This window comes from Macrotis lagotis, chromosome 1, assembly GCF_037893015.1.
Source record: "Macrotis lagotis isolate mMagLag1 chromosome 1, bilby.v1.9.chrom.fasta, whole genome shotgun sequence".
Lineage (NCBI taxonomy): Eukaryota > Metazoa > Chordata > Mammalia > Peramelemorphia > Peramelidae > Macrotis > Macrotis lagotis.
The window spans coordinates 232,875,698-232,888,417 of NC_133658.1; the positions used below are offsets into that span (position 1 = coordinate 232,875,698).

The 12,720-nt window shown below is 36.4% G+C and overlaps 1 protein-coding gene across 1 annotated transcript; it reads left to right on the forward strand.

The window, feature by feature from the left end:
• The first annotated feature begins 2,066 nt into the window (after nucleotides 1-2,066).
• Nucleotides 2,067-3,011, forward strand: LOC141515384 (olfactory receptor 2AG1-like). The gene has a single exon (XM_074226898.1). The coding sequence runs from the start codon at nucleotides 2,067-2,069 to the stop codon at nucleotides 3,009-3,011; it is 945 nt and encodes a 314-aa protein (XP_074082999.1).
• The last annotated feature ends 9,709 nt before the right edge of the window (nucleotides 3,012-12,720 follow it).

A 12,720-nucleotide genomic window follows, 5' to 3' on the forward strand; every position in this document is an offset into this window, starting at 1 on the left:
CTTTGAACTTTAGTCCTTCTGATTTCAGTGCCAGTGTTCTATCCACTACCACCTAGCTGATAGGAAATTGTCATCTGGGAGGATCAGAAAATGTTTCACATGGAAAACAGTATTTGAAAATAAATTAATGGATGGATGGATGATTAGATGGATGGATGAAGAAAGAGAGAGAGAGTGAGAGAGAGAGAGAGAGAGAGAGAGAGAGAGAGAGAGAAAAGAAGGAAGGAAGAAACAAAGGAAGGAGGAAGAAAGAAAGAAAGAAAGAAAGAAAGAAAGAAAGAAAGAAAGAAAGAAAGAAAGAAAGAAAGAAAGAAAGAAAGCTTAAAAAGTACACTTCATAGCAATCGGAGCTGCAAAAGAAAGAAGTAAGAATGTAGTCTAGAGAAAGGAGACAGTCAGTGAAAGACAGAGAGTAAAGAAAGACAATTCAGTTCAAGGAACAGTGAGACTGGTATCTCTGGGCCACAGAATCTGTGAAGAAGAGCACTGTGTAAAAAAAAATAAAAAACTGGAAAAATAGAAAGAGGTTCAGTTGTAAAGGATGCCAGTCCTTTAGAGTCACTACTGAGCCACTGAAGCTTACTGGGATGAGGGAAATAGTGGCATAATCAAATCTTCATTTTTTGACTGAGTGAAGAGGGAACTAAAATAGGAGGGTGCTTTAGGTGGGTAGACCATATAGAAAGTATTATAGCCCATTGATAAGTGACAAGGTCCTGAAATTGGATGGTGCCTATATGAGTAGAGGGAAGGAAATAGATATGAGAAGGAAGAAACAACAAAATTTGTCAATTAATTTTGTATATATGAGGTGAGTAAGAGTGAGAAACCAAACACTGCAAAACTTGGTTTCCAGAAAGATAATGAAGTTCTTGATAATAATAATAGGAAGTGCACAGGAAGTAGGCTTGGGGAAAGCAAAATATTTGTTTTGGAAATACTGATTTTGAGTTGTCCATGGCATATCCAATTTGAAAAGTTTAATAGACAAGATGATGTGGAACTAGAGAAGAAACTTTTGAAAAGTGAAAATGTCCAGGAAAGAACCTTGGGTATACTCACAATTTCGGGTTGTGAAATGGATAAGGAATCAGCATAGAAGACCAAAAAGTTCTAGACAAAGATTGATAGGAAAACCAAGAGAAAGAAGTGCCATAAAAGTCACAAGAGGAGAAATTATCTGGGAGAAGAGGGTAGTCAAGAATGTAAGATGTTGTAGAAAATTTAAAGAGGAGGTCTAAAAATGAGGTCACTGAACTTGATAACTTCAGAGCAAACTATTTCAGTTGAGTGACAACATCAAAAATCATTTTGCATAAAATTTAAAAAGTGTGAGCAAAAAGTTGAGTCATCAAGTGTGAACAGTTTATCCAATGATTAGATAAAGAAAGAGAAAATAAATATAGGTCTATAGTCAGTAGAAATACTAGAAATTAGTAATGTTTTTGTTTTTAAGAATGAGAAAATGAAGTCATGCATCCTTAAATCAGAAAGAGAAATAATGGACACAGAAAATTTAAAAAGAAAAAAAAAAGAATAGATCCCTGTTTTCCTGTCTACTTCAAGTCTACTTTCTGGAAAGTATTATCAAAAAACTTTAGGGGAAGCAAGGTGGTGCAAAGATAGAACACTGGCCCTATATTCCAGAGTACCTGAGTTCAAATCCTGCCTCAGTCACTTAATAATTACCTAGCTGTGTGGCCTTGGGCAAACCACTTAACCCCATTTGCTTTGCAAAAACCTATAAAACAAACAAAAAAAACTTTTAACAGAACTACATTAATGAAAATTTCCATTTTTATAATAAATGTCAAACTCTCTTAAAACTGATCAGAAGATCAGTACATTTCTAAGTCTATCAGGTATGTTATCTGAGTGAAAGAATAATAAGACTACCTAAGTCTTATCTCTGTGATAGATTTCTTGATACAATAGAGAAATTCTAAATTCACTGACTTTAAAATCAGAAACTTTCAATGTATCTAGCATCAGAACTTTAGAATACTAATCATTTGAGATACACATTCACTGAGTCTCTGGTTACAGGAAATTGAGAAATCTATGGCATGGAAGTCTGGAACATCACCACGATAAACAGTTTCTTTCTCATTGGAATTCTCCAAGAGAGTAGATTCCCTGAGCTAGTCTGTATCATAATCCTATTCCTCTATCTGGTGGCCATGGCTAGTAATAGTCTTCTGCTCCTGTTGATTGCAATGGACAACCGGCTCCATGTGCCTATGTACTTTTTGCTCAGCCAGCTTTCACTTATGGACCTGCTATTCACATCGGTTGTTGCCCCTAAAACATTGGTAGATTACCTAGGTGGACAACACACCATCTCCTTCATAGGTTGTGGGTGTCAGATGTTTCTGGCACTGACTCTTGGGGGTGCAGAAGATATTCTGTTGGCTTTTATGGCATATGACCGCTATGTGGCCATTCGACACCCCTTGAATTATATGGTAATTATGAGACCAAAGGTTTGCTGGTCCATGGTGGCTATATCTTGGGTTTTGGCATCCCTTAGTGCCTTTGTACACACCATCTATACCATGCACTTCCCTTACTGTAAAGCCCAAGAGATTCACCATCTACTCTGTGAGATACCACCACTGTTGAAGCTGGCATGTGCTGAAACTTCCCAGTACAAGTTCATTCTATACACAACAGGTGTGACCTTCCTTCTGATGCCCCTTTCAGCAATTTTTGCCTCCTATACCTTAGTCTTGACTGCTGTGTTCCATATGCCCTCAACACAAGGGAGAGAGAAAGCTTTGCTTACCTGTTCATCCCATCTAACAGTGGTTGGAATGTACTATGGAGCTGCCATGTTCATGTATGTCCTACCCAGTAACTACCATAGCCCTCAGCAAGACAATATCATCTCTGTGTTCTACACCATCGTCACTCCAGCACTGAATCCCCTAATCTATAGTCTGAGGAACAAAGATGTTCTAGGGGCCCTTAAGAAGGTTATGGGGAAAGGCCCTTCAGTACAGAGGTTTTAGCACCTAAGAAACATAAAGAAGATTGTTCTTAAAGAGAATTTTATTATCATTGTTTCTAACTCAGTGGTGTGTATTCTTGATGTTTTGCAGAATATTAAATCTGAATATTAATTTAGATTCTATTTTCATTCATTTTGCATGCATGTAGTTTAAGTTTCAGTCAACTAATTTCATCAAGCCCACAGAGCTCTATATCTAGTTAGGAGCCTTTGGGTGTATGGTTTCTCTAATATGTGGCCACTGGATCCAGATGTTTCCAGAGAAGAGTATGAAAATGGTGACTTTGCACGGACCCCAATTCTTAAATCCAGTTCACTTACATGTCATGTCAACACATCCCTGACATCATGGTCCTCTTTGAGAATCGAAGGAAACAACAATAATAATGACACCAATAATAAGTTGGTAACATCTTAAACCACTTTTTCTATGATATTTCTTCCATCTTAAAACTGGTCTGAAAGAACTTTCAGATTCCTTTATGAGAAACTTCACACACCAGCTTTTTATTTGCTTATTTTTTTATATCTATTTATCCTCCTTCTGAACTATTATGCTTTTCTCTGGCTTCTTTACCTCTGCTGCTATTTCACAGCTGCTGGTCAGAGTATTGTCTTCTCATGATGTCTTCCATTTCATTTTGTCAGTCATCTATTGCCATTTCCTAATCCAACTAGAACAAACTTATCTCAACCATATAATAACTAGCAACAGATTTATAAATTACCAAGTGACATTAAGTTTTTAATATGGAAATTAATGCATCTGCTTCAAAAATCATTTTCAATAATTAAGAAAGTACTTTGCCAATTTCTTTTAAGGATTAAAAATATCACCAACTAATTTTAAAGAACCACCTTGATTTTGTGAATTTTTTTTTATTTTGAAAGAGTACCAATAACATAATGGGGTGATGTCTTGACTTGTGTATTGGATTTAAGTGAGAGAGAGGTGCACAAAGTCCTCAGTCTCACTCTCTTCCAAAGTCATCAGAGTCCAGGGGCAAGACAAAATTAACATGATGGTCTGAGGTGCAGGAGATGAGCTTGGGGTTTAGAATGCCTGGACAAACTCTGAACACTCCACAGCATCAGCTTCAGTTGCCTTCATGGATGTTGCAACAAATTGTCCTCATCCTCATCCACCCATTCCATTGAAGGAAGTCTTCATGCTTGGGAATAGACAACCCCATAATTCATCAATAGAACTGAGGTTTATCAGTTACCCTCAACCTGATTTAGCCTATCTTCTGAGATTAATTACTAAGGTGAGTTCACTGCTTATGTTACAGCTTCTTGGAACAATAAATGAAAGTTGAGTGCCAGGCAAATACCAAAGGTAACTGAGCAACCCTCAGAAAATATGGGGTATAAGGATTATTCAAATCAGACTAGTGGAGTTGCTCATTTATGTTTAATGACCACCTCAGCCAACTTTCCCTTTGACTCTAAGAACCTGTAGCATGCACAACAGACAAACCCCAGTAACCCATTTTTTGGCAGATAGGCTAAACCAGGTTGAGGGTAACTGATGGGGTGTCAAATGAGTCAGTGAAATAGGGGATGTCTACCCCAAGCATGTGAAGACTTCCACTGATAGAATTAGTGGATGAGAACAATTATATCCAACAGTCATGAGAGAAGCTAAAATAGGCATAGTGGAGTGCACAGAAGATTGAGATTCATTTAAAAATTGTACTTTAAACCTAGCTATACCAAAAAAGAGAACTGACAAGAAAATTTGATCTTCAAATATAAGAATCAAGATATGTGTACAAAGATAAATGGAAAGAAGAAATTGTTAGTCAATAAGATTAAATTGTTAAAATTCCTACATACACAACAAGATAAAACTTTTGACTTTTGAAAATTATATTTCTATTAGGACATTGGAGAGGAGTATACCTAGGCAGAGGATATGGGTATAAATTAAGTATGAAAATATTTAAAAAGGAGGTGAAGTCAAGATGGAAGAGTGAAGGCAGGAATTCAACCAAACTCTTCCCAAACCCACTCCAAATACCTTTAAATAATGACTCTAATTAAATTCTAGAGGTAAACGCCCCCAAAAAAGATTGAGTGAAACAATTTTCCACTACAAGATAACTTGTGAGATCAGGAGGAAGGCTCAGTTGCACCTGAGTGAGAGAGGAGTGCAAAGCCATTCAGGCCATGCTAGAGCAAAAACCGACCCAGCCATCAAGGAACAGGAAGTTGGGCAACTGGGTCAATGGCAGTGGTGGAGATTTCTGTGCTTCTCAGTCAAGGGATTGCCAAGGACAACTCAGAAGGCCATTAAGAAAACTCTGTTGGATTGCAGTAAGAGAGAATTTCAGCCCAACATATGCCTTATGAGCATGACCCAGAACCCTACAGAACAAGAACAAGCCTTGGGAGCCACTGAATTAGCAGCAGCAACTGCTTATGGAACTCTCACCCCGCAGACAGTAAGGGGTGTCAGAAGGAGATTACAAGGGTTTCATTTGTTATCCCTAAGCTAGGATTCTCTTTGTCCATACTCATATATGGGTCTCAGTCTTGCGTCCCAGGCCCAGAAATAAGAACCCTTCCACATCAGAGCTTACTGCTTCAGAGGAGCAAGGAGTCTCCTCACAGTTCCAGGGTAGAAAACAAGTGTTTGTGGTCACCCACTGATCAGTGCCCAAGCTAGCAGAGTAGTCATAACCTTTCTTTTGATCTCAGACCTTGAAAGAATTGAAAAATTACAGATCCCTAGAAGTCTCCAAAAAACACTGAAAAAACCCTCAAAAGCTTGGGACAGTGTGCCTTCCACCCTGAAGCAGAGCCCCACCTTAACAAAGCGTTAAAATAAAGTCATAGGCTGTATAAATGAGCACACAACAGTAGAAAAGGAATCTGACTATAGACAGTTATACTGTCATCAGATGAAAGGCTAAAATGCACACTCAGAAGAAGATAACAAAGTCAAATCTTCTACATCCAAAATCTCCAAGAAAAACTACGAGTTGAACTCAGGCAATGAAAGAGTTCAAAAAAGGATTTTGAAAATAAGGGAGATAGAGCAAATTTTTGGAAGAGAAATGAGAGGGATATGGGAAAATTATGACAAATTAGGTAGCTGTTTGGTGAAGGAGATAACATCTTAAAAACTAGAACTGACCATATGGTAAAGGAGATACAGAAGTCCACTGAAGAAAATAATCCCTTAAAATAAAGAATGAAGCAAAGGGAAGCTGATGACTTTGTGGCAAATCAAGAGACAATAAAAAACAAAAGAATGAAAACTAGAAGAAAATGCAAAAATCTCACAGGAAAAACACTGACTAGGAAAACAGATCCAGAAGAAATAATTTAAAAATTATTGGATAACCTGAAAACCATGACCACAAAAAGGATCCTGAAATTTTTTTTCAATAAATTATCCAGGAAAGACTTACATGAACTGATGCTGAGAGAAATGAGGAGAACCAGTAGAACATTGTATTCATTAATAGAAATTGATAATTATGGATCAACTATCATGGATGCAACTCCTCTCAATAATTCAGTGATCGAGGACAGCCCTGAGAAACCTATTATGGAAAATGAATACACATCCAGAAAGAAAACCAAACCAAAACAAAACAAAAACTATAGAATCTGAATGCAGAGAAAAGCATACTATATTCACTTTTACAAATTTCTTTAGTTTGTTCTTTCTTTCTCTTGTTTTTCCTCTTCAGTTCTATTTCTTCTTTTACAACATGACTAATATGGAATGTTAAACACAATTGTACATGTACAACTTTTATGAGATTGATACCTGCTTTGAGGAGGAGGGACTGAATGGAAAGTGGTAGAAAATTCAGAAACTCATAAACTTAAAAATGAATGTTGAAACTTCCCTTTGCATGAATATGGGAAAAAATTAAATTAATTTTAAAAAAAAAATACAAGTCAACCCCCAAGCGATAAATAATCAAAAGATATGAACAATGTTCAGATGAAGAAGTTAAATCTATCTATAGTCATATGAAAAAATGCTCTAAACCATTATTTAGAAAAATGAAAATTAAAATTACTCTGAGCTACCAGCTCACAATTATTATCAGATTTGTTCATTTGATAGAAAAAGAAAATGATAAATGCTGGTGGGGATGTGGGAAAACTGGAACCCTAATGCCCTGCTGTAAATTGATCTAACTAGTCTGGAGAGTAATTTGGTACTATGTCTAAAGTACAATAAAACTGTATGACCTTTGATCTGATGGTCACTCAACTCAAAGAGGTAAAAAGAAAGGAAAAATAAATTATTTATACAAAAATATTTATAGCAACTCTTTTTGTGGTGCCAAAGAATTAGAAATTGATGGGATGTCCATCATTTGAGGAAAGGCTAAATAAGTTGTGTATATGAATATGATAGACCACTATTGTTTTGTAAGAAATCATGAACAGGAAGATTTCAAAAAAAACCTGGAAAGACTTGCATGAATTGATGTAATGTGAACTGTGCAGAACTGGGGTAACATTGTCCACAATAAAAGCAACACTGTATGATTATTGACTATGATAGATTTAGTTTTTTCCAGCAATACAGACAGTAATCTGTCCATTCCAAAAGATTTGTGATGGAAAATGTCATTAATATTCAGAGAAATAATTTTGGAGTCTGAATGCAGAACAAGGAATAATATTTTCACTTTTTAAAACTTTTTTTATTTTTTCTTTCTTGTGTTTTTTGCTCTTTTGTTCTGATTCTTCTGTCACAACCTAAGTAATATGAAAATTTGTTTATCGATTGCACATGCATAAGCTATATCAACTTGCTTTCTTGGGGAAAGAGGGATGGGAAGGCAGGGGAAAAATTTGTAACAAAATCTTACAAAAATAAATATTGAAAACTATCCTTACATATAATTGGAAAAAAATAAAATGCTATTTAGTGGGGGAAAACATCATTATTAAAAGGAGCCCATAAGCTTCACCAAACTTTCAGAGTTAGACCATGTTACAAAAAATGTTAATGAATTACTAATAGAAAATTGATGTTAACAACATCATGTGATGATCAACTATAATATACTTAGTTCTCAGAAATGCAATTATCAAAGACAATAAAATTTTTGTAAATGCCATCCACATTCAGATAAAGATCTATGGAGTCTGAATGCAGATCAAAGAATATTTTCATTTTTCTTTTCTTTCTAGTGGTTTTTCCCTTTTGATCTGATTCTTCTTTTGTAGCATGATTGATATGGAAATGTATCTCCATGTATAACCTATATCAGATGACATGATGTCCTAAAGTGGTGGGAGGCAAAGAAGGAAGGGAGAAAAAATTTAAATTGATGTTGAACATAATGTTTTAAAATTTGCTCCAAGGAAAAAAAAGAAGAAAAATATGAAGCACTTTTGTCCTACTTTGGCAAAAGGAAGGGTAAAGAGGAAATAATTGGCTATCTATTTTCCAAAAATGAAAATCAGGAGTCATAAGTTCAATTCTTTTTATTGAAAATGGTAATAACTGCAATATTCAGCATTCTGACCCACATACTGCTGTATCTGGAGGCCACAGGTACCTAATGTAGTAAGTAAGCATATAAATTGCTGTATCTCAGAATCCCATAGATGCCTCCACAATTAACTCTAATGTCTAATTTTCTGTTTTGGTTTCCATTCTATTACAAAAACATATACCTTGTATCACTGCTTTACTTCAACATCTGATGCTTTTTGTGCATCCATTTCTGCATGTTTTATCTTCTCAATTTAAAAAGTTCTGATGCTGAGGAAATTAATTCCATTGGTGGCTCTCATGATTCAGAGCTTGCAAAATAGTTCCTTCTAAGGAACAAAAAAAACCTACTGTCTATTTTAAAACCCTATCTTTTAGATATCATACAGCCAGTTTCTGAAAATTTCTCCCATACTATGGATTTCAAACACACACACACACACACACATACACACACAAATGAGTATGAAGAGTAACATTGACAAGAGTGATAAAAATATTTCCCTGAGTTGACTCATCACTACTTCTTTTAACATAAGTTTTTACTGATGTATTTTTTTACATCACCAAAATTTCCCCCCAAAATCCCTTTTCTTTGCTGGAGAGTCATTCTATATTATAAATGGAATTATTAAAGGCAAAACCTGAAAAAGAAGAAGAGAAAAACCCAAAGTACTGATCTATTCATTGATGAAGTCTTACTAAAGGTACACTGTGAAAAACTTGTGGATCTTTGTTCTTTGTAAAAGAATTGATTGGTAATGTCTTCCCCTATCTCTTCCTTTGAGCCATACTTAGATCTTTATAATGTTGTAATATTCACTTTTGATTGTGAGTGTGTGGTTATTCTTTCTTTTGGCATTGTTGTAGTCATGTTTAAATTTTCTTTCTACTTAATTCACTCTGTATTAATTCATGTGGATCTTTCCATGCTTCTCTTTATCTATCTCACTCATCATTTCTTACAGTACAGTAATATATCATTCTATTCCATTCACATAAACAGTTCATTTGATGATTTCCCAATTGATGAGCATCTACTTAGTTTTCAATTCCTTGCTGCCATAAAAAGTGCTACTACAAATGTGTTGTCATATATAGGAACTTTTCCCTGATGAATAGCCTTGTTGTGATATAAGCCCAGTAAAGAAATCACTGTATCAAAAGGTACAAACATTTTAGGCACTTTATTTTCAAGTCACAAAGTTGCTTTCCAGAACATTTGTAAAGATTCATGAAATATACATCATTGTGCCTACAATCTCTCCAATATAGATTTTTGTCATTTTGTCCTATTTGTTAATTTTTAGAATTTGAAGTGAAATCTTTTGTTTGTTTTTATTTGAATTTCTTAAATTTGAATGTTTCTCTCCTTTAGTTGATAATAGTTTCCAATTCTTTTTTGAGAACATTTTGCTCATATCCTTTGATCACTTTTTTATTGGAGAATGATTTTTAATGCATAATAATTTCATAGCCTCTTATTTTTATTTTGTGAATATCATTGTATTTTAATGTTTCTTATTATCAAAATCATTGTATGATTTTGCTTTCTTATCCAACCTGTCATTTCCATTTCATTGGATAATTTAATCCATTAGCATTGAAATTTATGAGAGTTTTTATCTTTTTTGACTCTAATAATTTTTCCTTCCAAATTAAGATTGCTTCGCTGATTTCCAGACAAATTGTCAGAGAGAAGACAGGCACTGAGCTAAGGTCTCCTGGTTTTCCATCAGAAATAATATGAAAGTAATGTCTTAACAGAAATCCTTTTGACAAGACCCAGAAAGAGAAGCTAGGGAAAAGAACCAAAGGGTCTGTCTCCTGGGATCTTGGCTGAACCAGGGGCAGAGAGCAGAGTGCCAGTGAAGTTGGAGTGAGAGTCATATTAACCTTAGATCAGCTGTGGAGGCTTTGACCATGGGAGTGGAGGTCTGGGGAGTCCCAGCACTGAGAGATGCAGAGTGCTGTTGAACATTGATCTGCTCAGCTTGGGTGTGAACTCCATACTTTCAGAGGAGTCCTCATTCCAGAACAAACACAGTATCATCCCCTTCCCCCCCCCCCCCCCCCGCCCAGGTTCAGGAGTGGGCAGCAGAGCTCCTTCAGCTGAAAGGGAGATTAACATTCTCACCCCAGGGCATAGCCCACATTGTTCAAGGATAATTTAGACCCTACTTTCACCCCTCACTCCTCCAAGAATAGGGAGAGGGCTTCAAATCAAGACCAAAGGCACTCCAGAGAAAGCAACCAGCATCACCTACTGGCTGGCCCACTTTGAGTTACTAAACCAGTGAGCAAACCCTCTAGGGATTTCAAAACCAAATCTCTGTGAGCCAGCCCCTCCCCCAAAATGTGATCCTAGGACAATGAAGAAAGGCCAGTGAAAAGGGGGTCCATAGTAAATTAGCTAGAAGTTAAAGACCCTGACTCAGAGAGATCTAGAACTTCTGAGGAGAATATGAACTGGTCTCCAGCCCAGAGACTTCCTAGAAGGAAACAGAAAAGAGTTTAAAAATCAACTGGAAAAAGAAACTCAAAAGAAAATTAACACCTTGCAAGAGAAAATTAACATCTCACAACAAGAAAACAAATTCTTGGAAAATAGCATTGGGAAATACAAAAAGAAAATAATTCTCTCAAAAGTATACTTGGGCAAATGGAAAACTCTTTCAAACATAGAATTGACCATTTGGAAAAGGAGTTGGAAAAGGTAAATGACAAAAATTCTTCTCTTAAAAAAAGAATGGAATCTATGTAAACTAATGACTTCATGAGACAATAAGAATCTGTTAAACAAAACAAAAAAAATCAAAAAATAGAAGAAAATGTAAAAATACCTCATCAGCAAAACCACTGACCTTGAGAATAGAACTAGGAAAGACAACCTAAGTATCATTGGCCTTCCTGAAAACACTGAAGAGGGAAAAAAAGCCTAGAATTAATATTACAGGATTTAGTGATGGAAAACTGCCTTAACATCATGAAACCTGAAGGCAAAATAGTTATTGAAAGAATACATCAATCCCCTCCACAAAGGGATCCCAAAATGAAACTATCAAGAAACATTGTGGCCAAATTCCAGAACTATCAGATAAAAGTAAAAATCCTGTAAGCAGCCAGAAAGAAACAATTTAGATACCAAGAAGCCCTAGTAAGGACCTGGCTGCATCAACATTAAAGGATTGAAGGGCTTAGAATGAGATATTCCAAAGTGCAAGGTAGCATGGAAAGCAGCCAAGAACTCCCAATCCAGCAAAACTGATCCTTCCCTTCCAGGGGGAAAGATGAACATTAAATGAAATAGGAGACTTCCATCTCTTCCTGATGAAAAAAACAAAGCTAAATATAAAATTTGGACATCAAACAGGAGACACAAGAAACACATGAAAGGTTAATAAAGGGTAAAGAAAAAAACTGCTATCCAATAAGATGAAACTGGCTATATCCCCAAATGGGAGAAAGATGCTCATAACTCTCAAGAATTGTATTAGAGAGAATATGCTTAGCTAGAAGTAATAGACACTCATGACTTATCTGTGACTCTGATAGAAAAATTTAAAAATATTTCCTTAAAAAGGGGGGACAGTAGACTTAAAGTCAAGATGGTAGAGAGAAGACAGGCACTGTTCTAAGTTCTAGTCCCCCTCTTAAAAATAACATGAAAGAAATCTCTTAACAGAAATTTGCTTAACAAAACTCAGAAAGAGAAGCTAGGAGAAGAACACCTACCAACAAGGTCTTTCTCAGAGGACCCTGTGTGAACTGGGAGTGGAGACTAGAAGGCCAACACAGGGACAGCAGCAGGGACAAGCCAGAGGACTGGCCTTAGCTGTAGAGGCTTTGGTGAGTGGTGGGTCCAAGGACCAAATTTAGCTGCAGAATCCTTGTGGGGGGAGGAGCAATGGGAGGGTGAATTCTAGCACAGAGAATTGCAGAACATGCCTGAAAAATGACCAGCTGGGCAAAGGACCTGAGCTCCATACTTTTGTGGAGACCTAGTCCCAGAATGAATGGTAAACACCCTGCACCTCCACTCTCTTGGACTCAGCTGTGGGGAACAGAGTTCACTCAGCTGAAAGGGCCCCTCCAGGGCCCAGACCATTGTTCAAGGTCAACTCAGACACTGCTGCTAAGGGCCTCAAACCTTCCAGAGAAGGAAATCATCAATTCCTACTGGTCAGCCCTTGGAATTACTAAACCAAGTGAACAAAAGTCTCTAGGCAAT

Excerpts from the sequence above, each read along its gene's own strand:
- LOC141515384 (XM_074226898.1), top strand. The coding sequence starts at position 2,067 with ATGGAAGTCTGGAACATCACCACGATAAACAGTTTCTTTCTCATTGGA.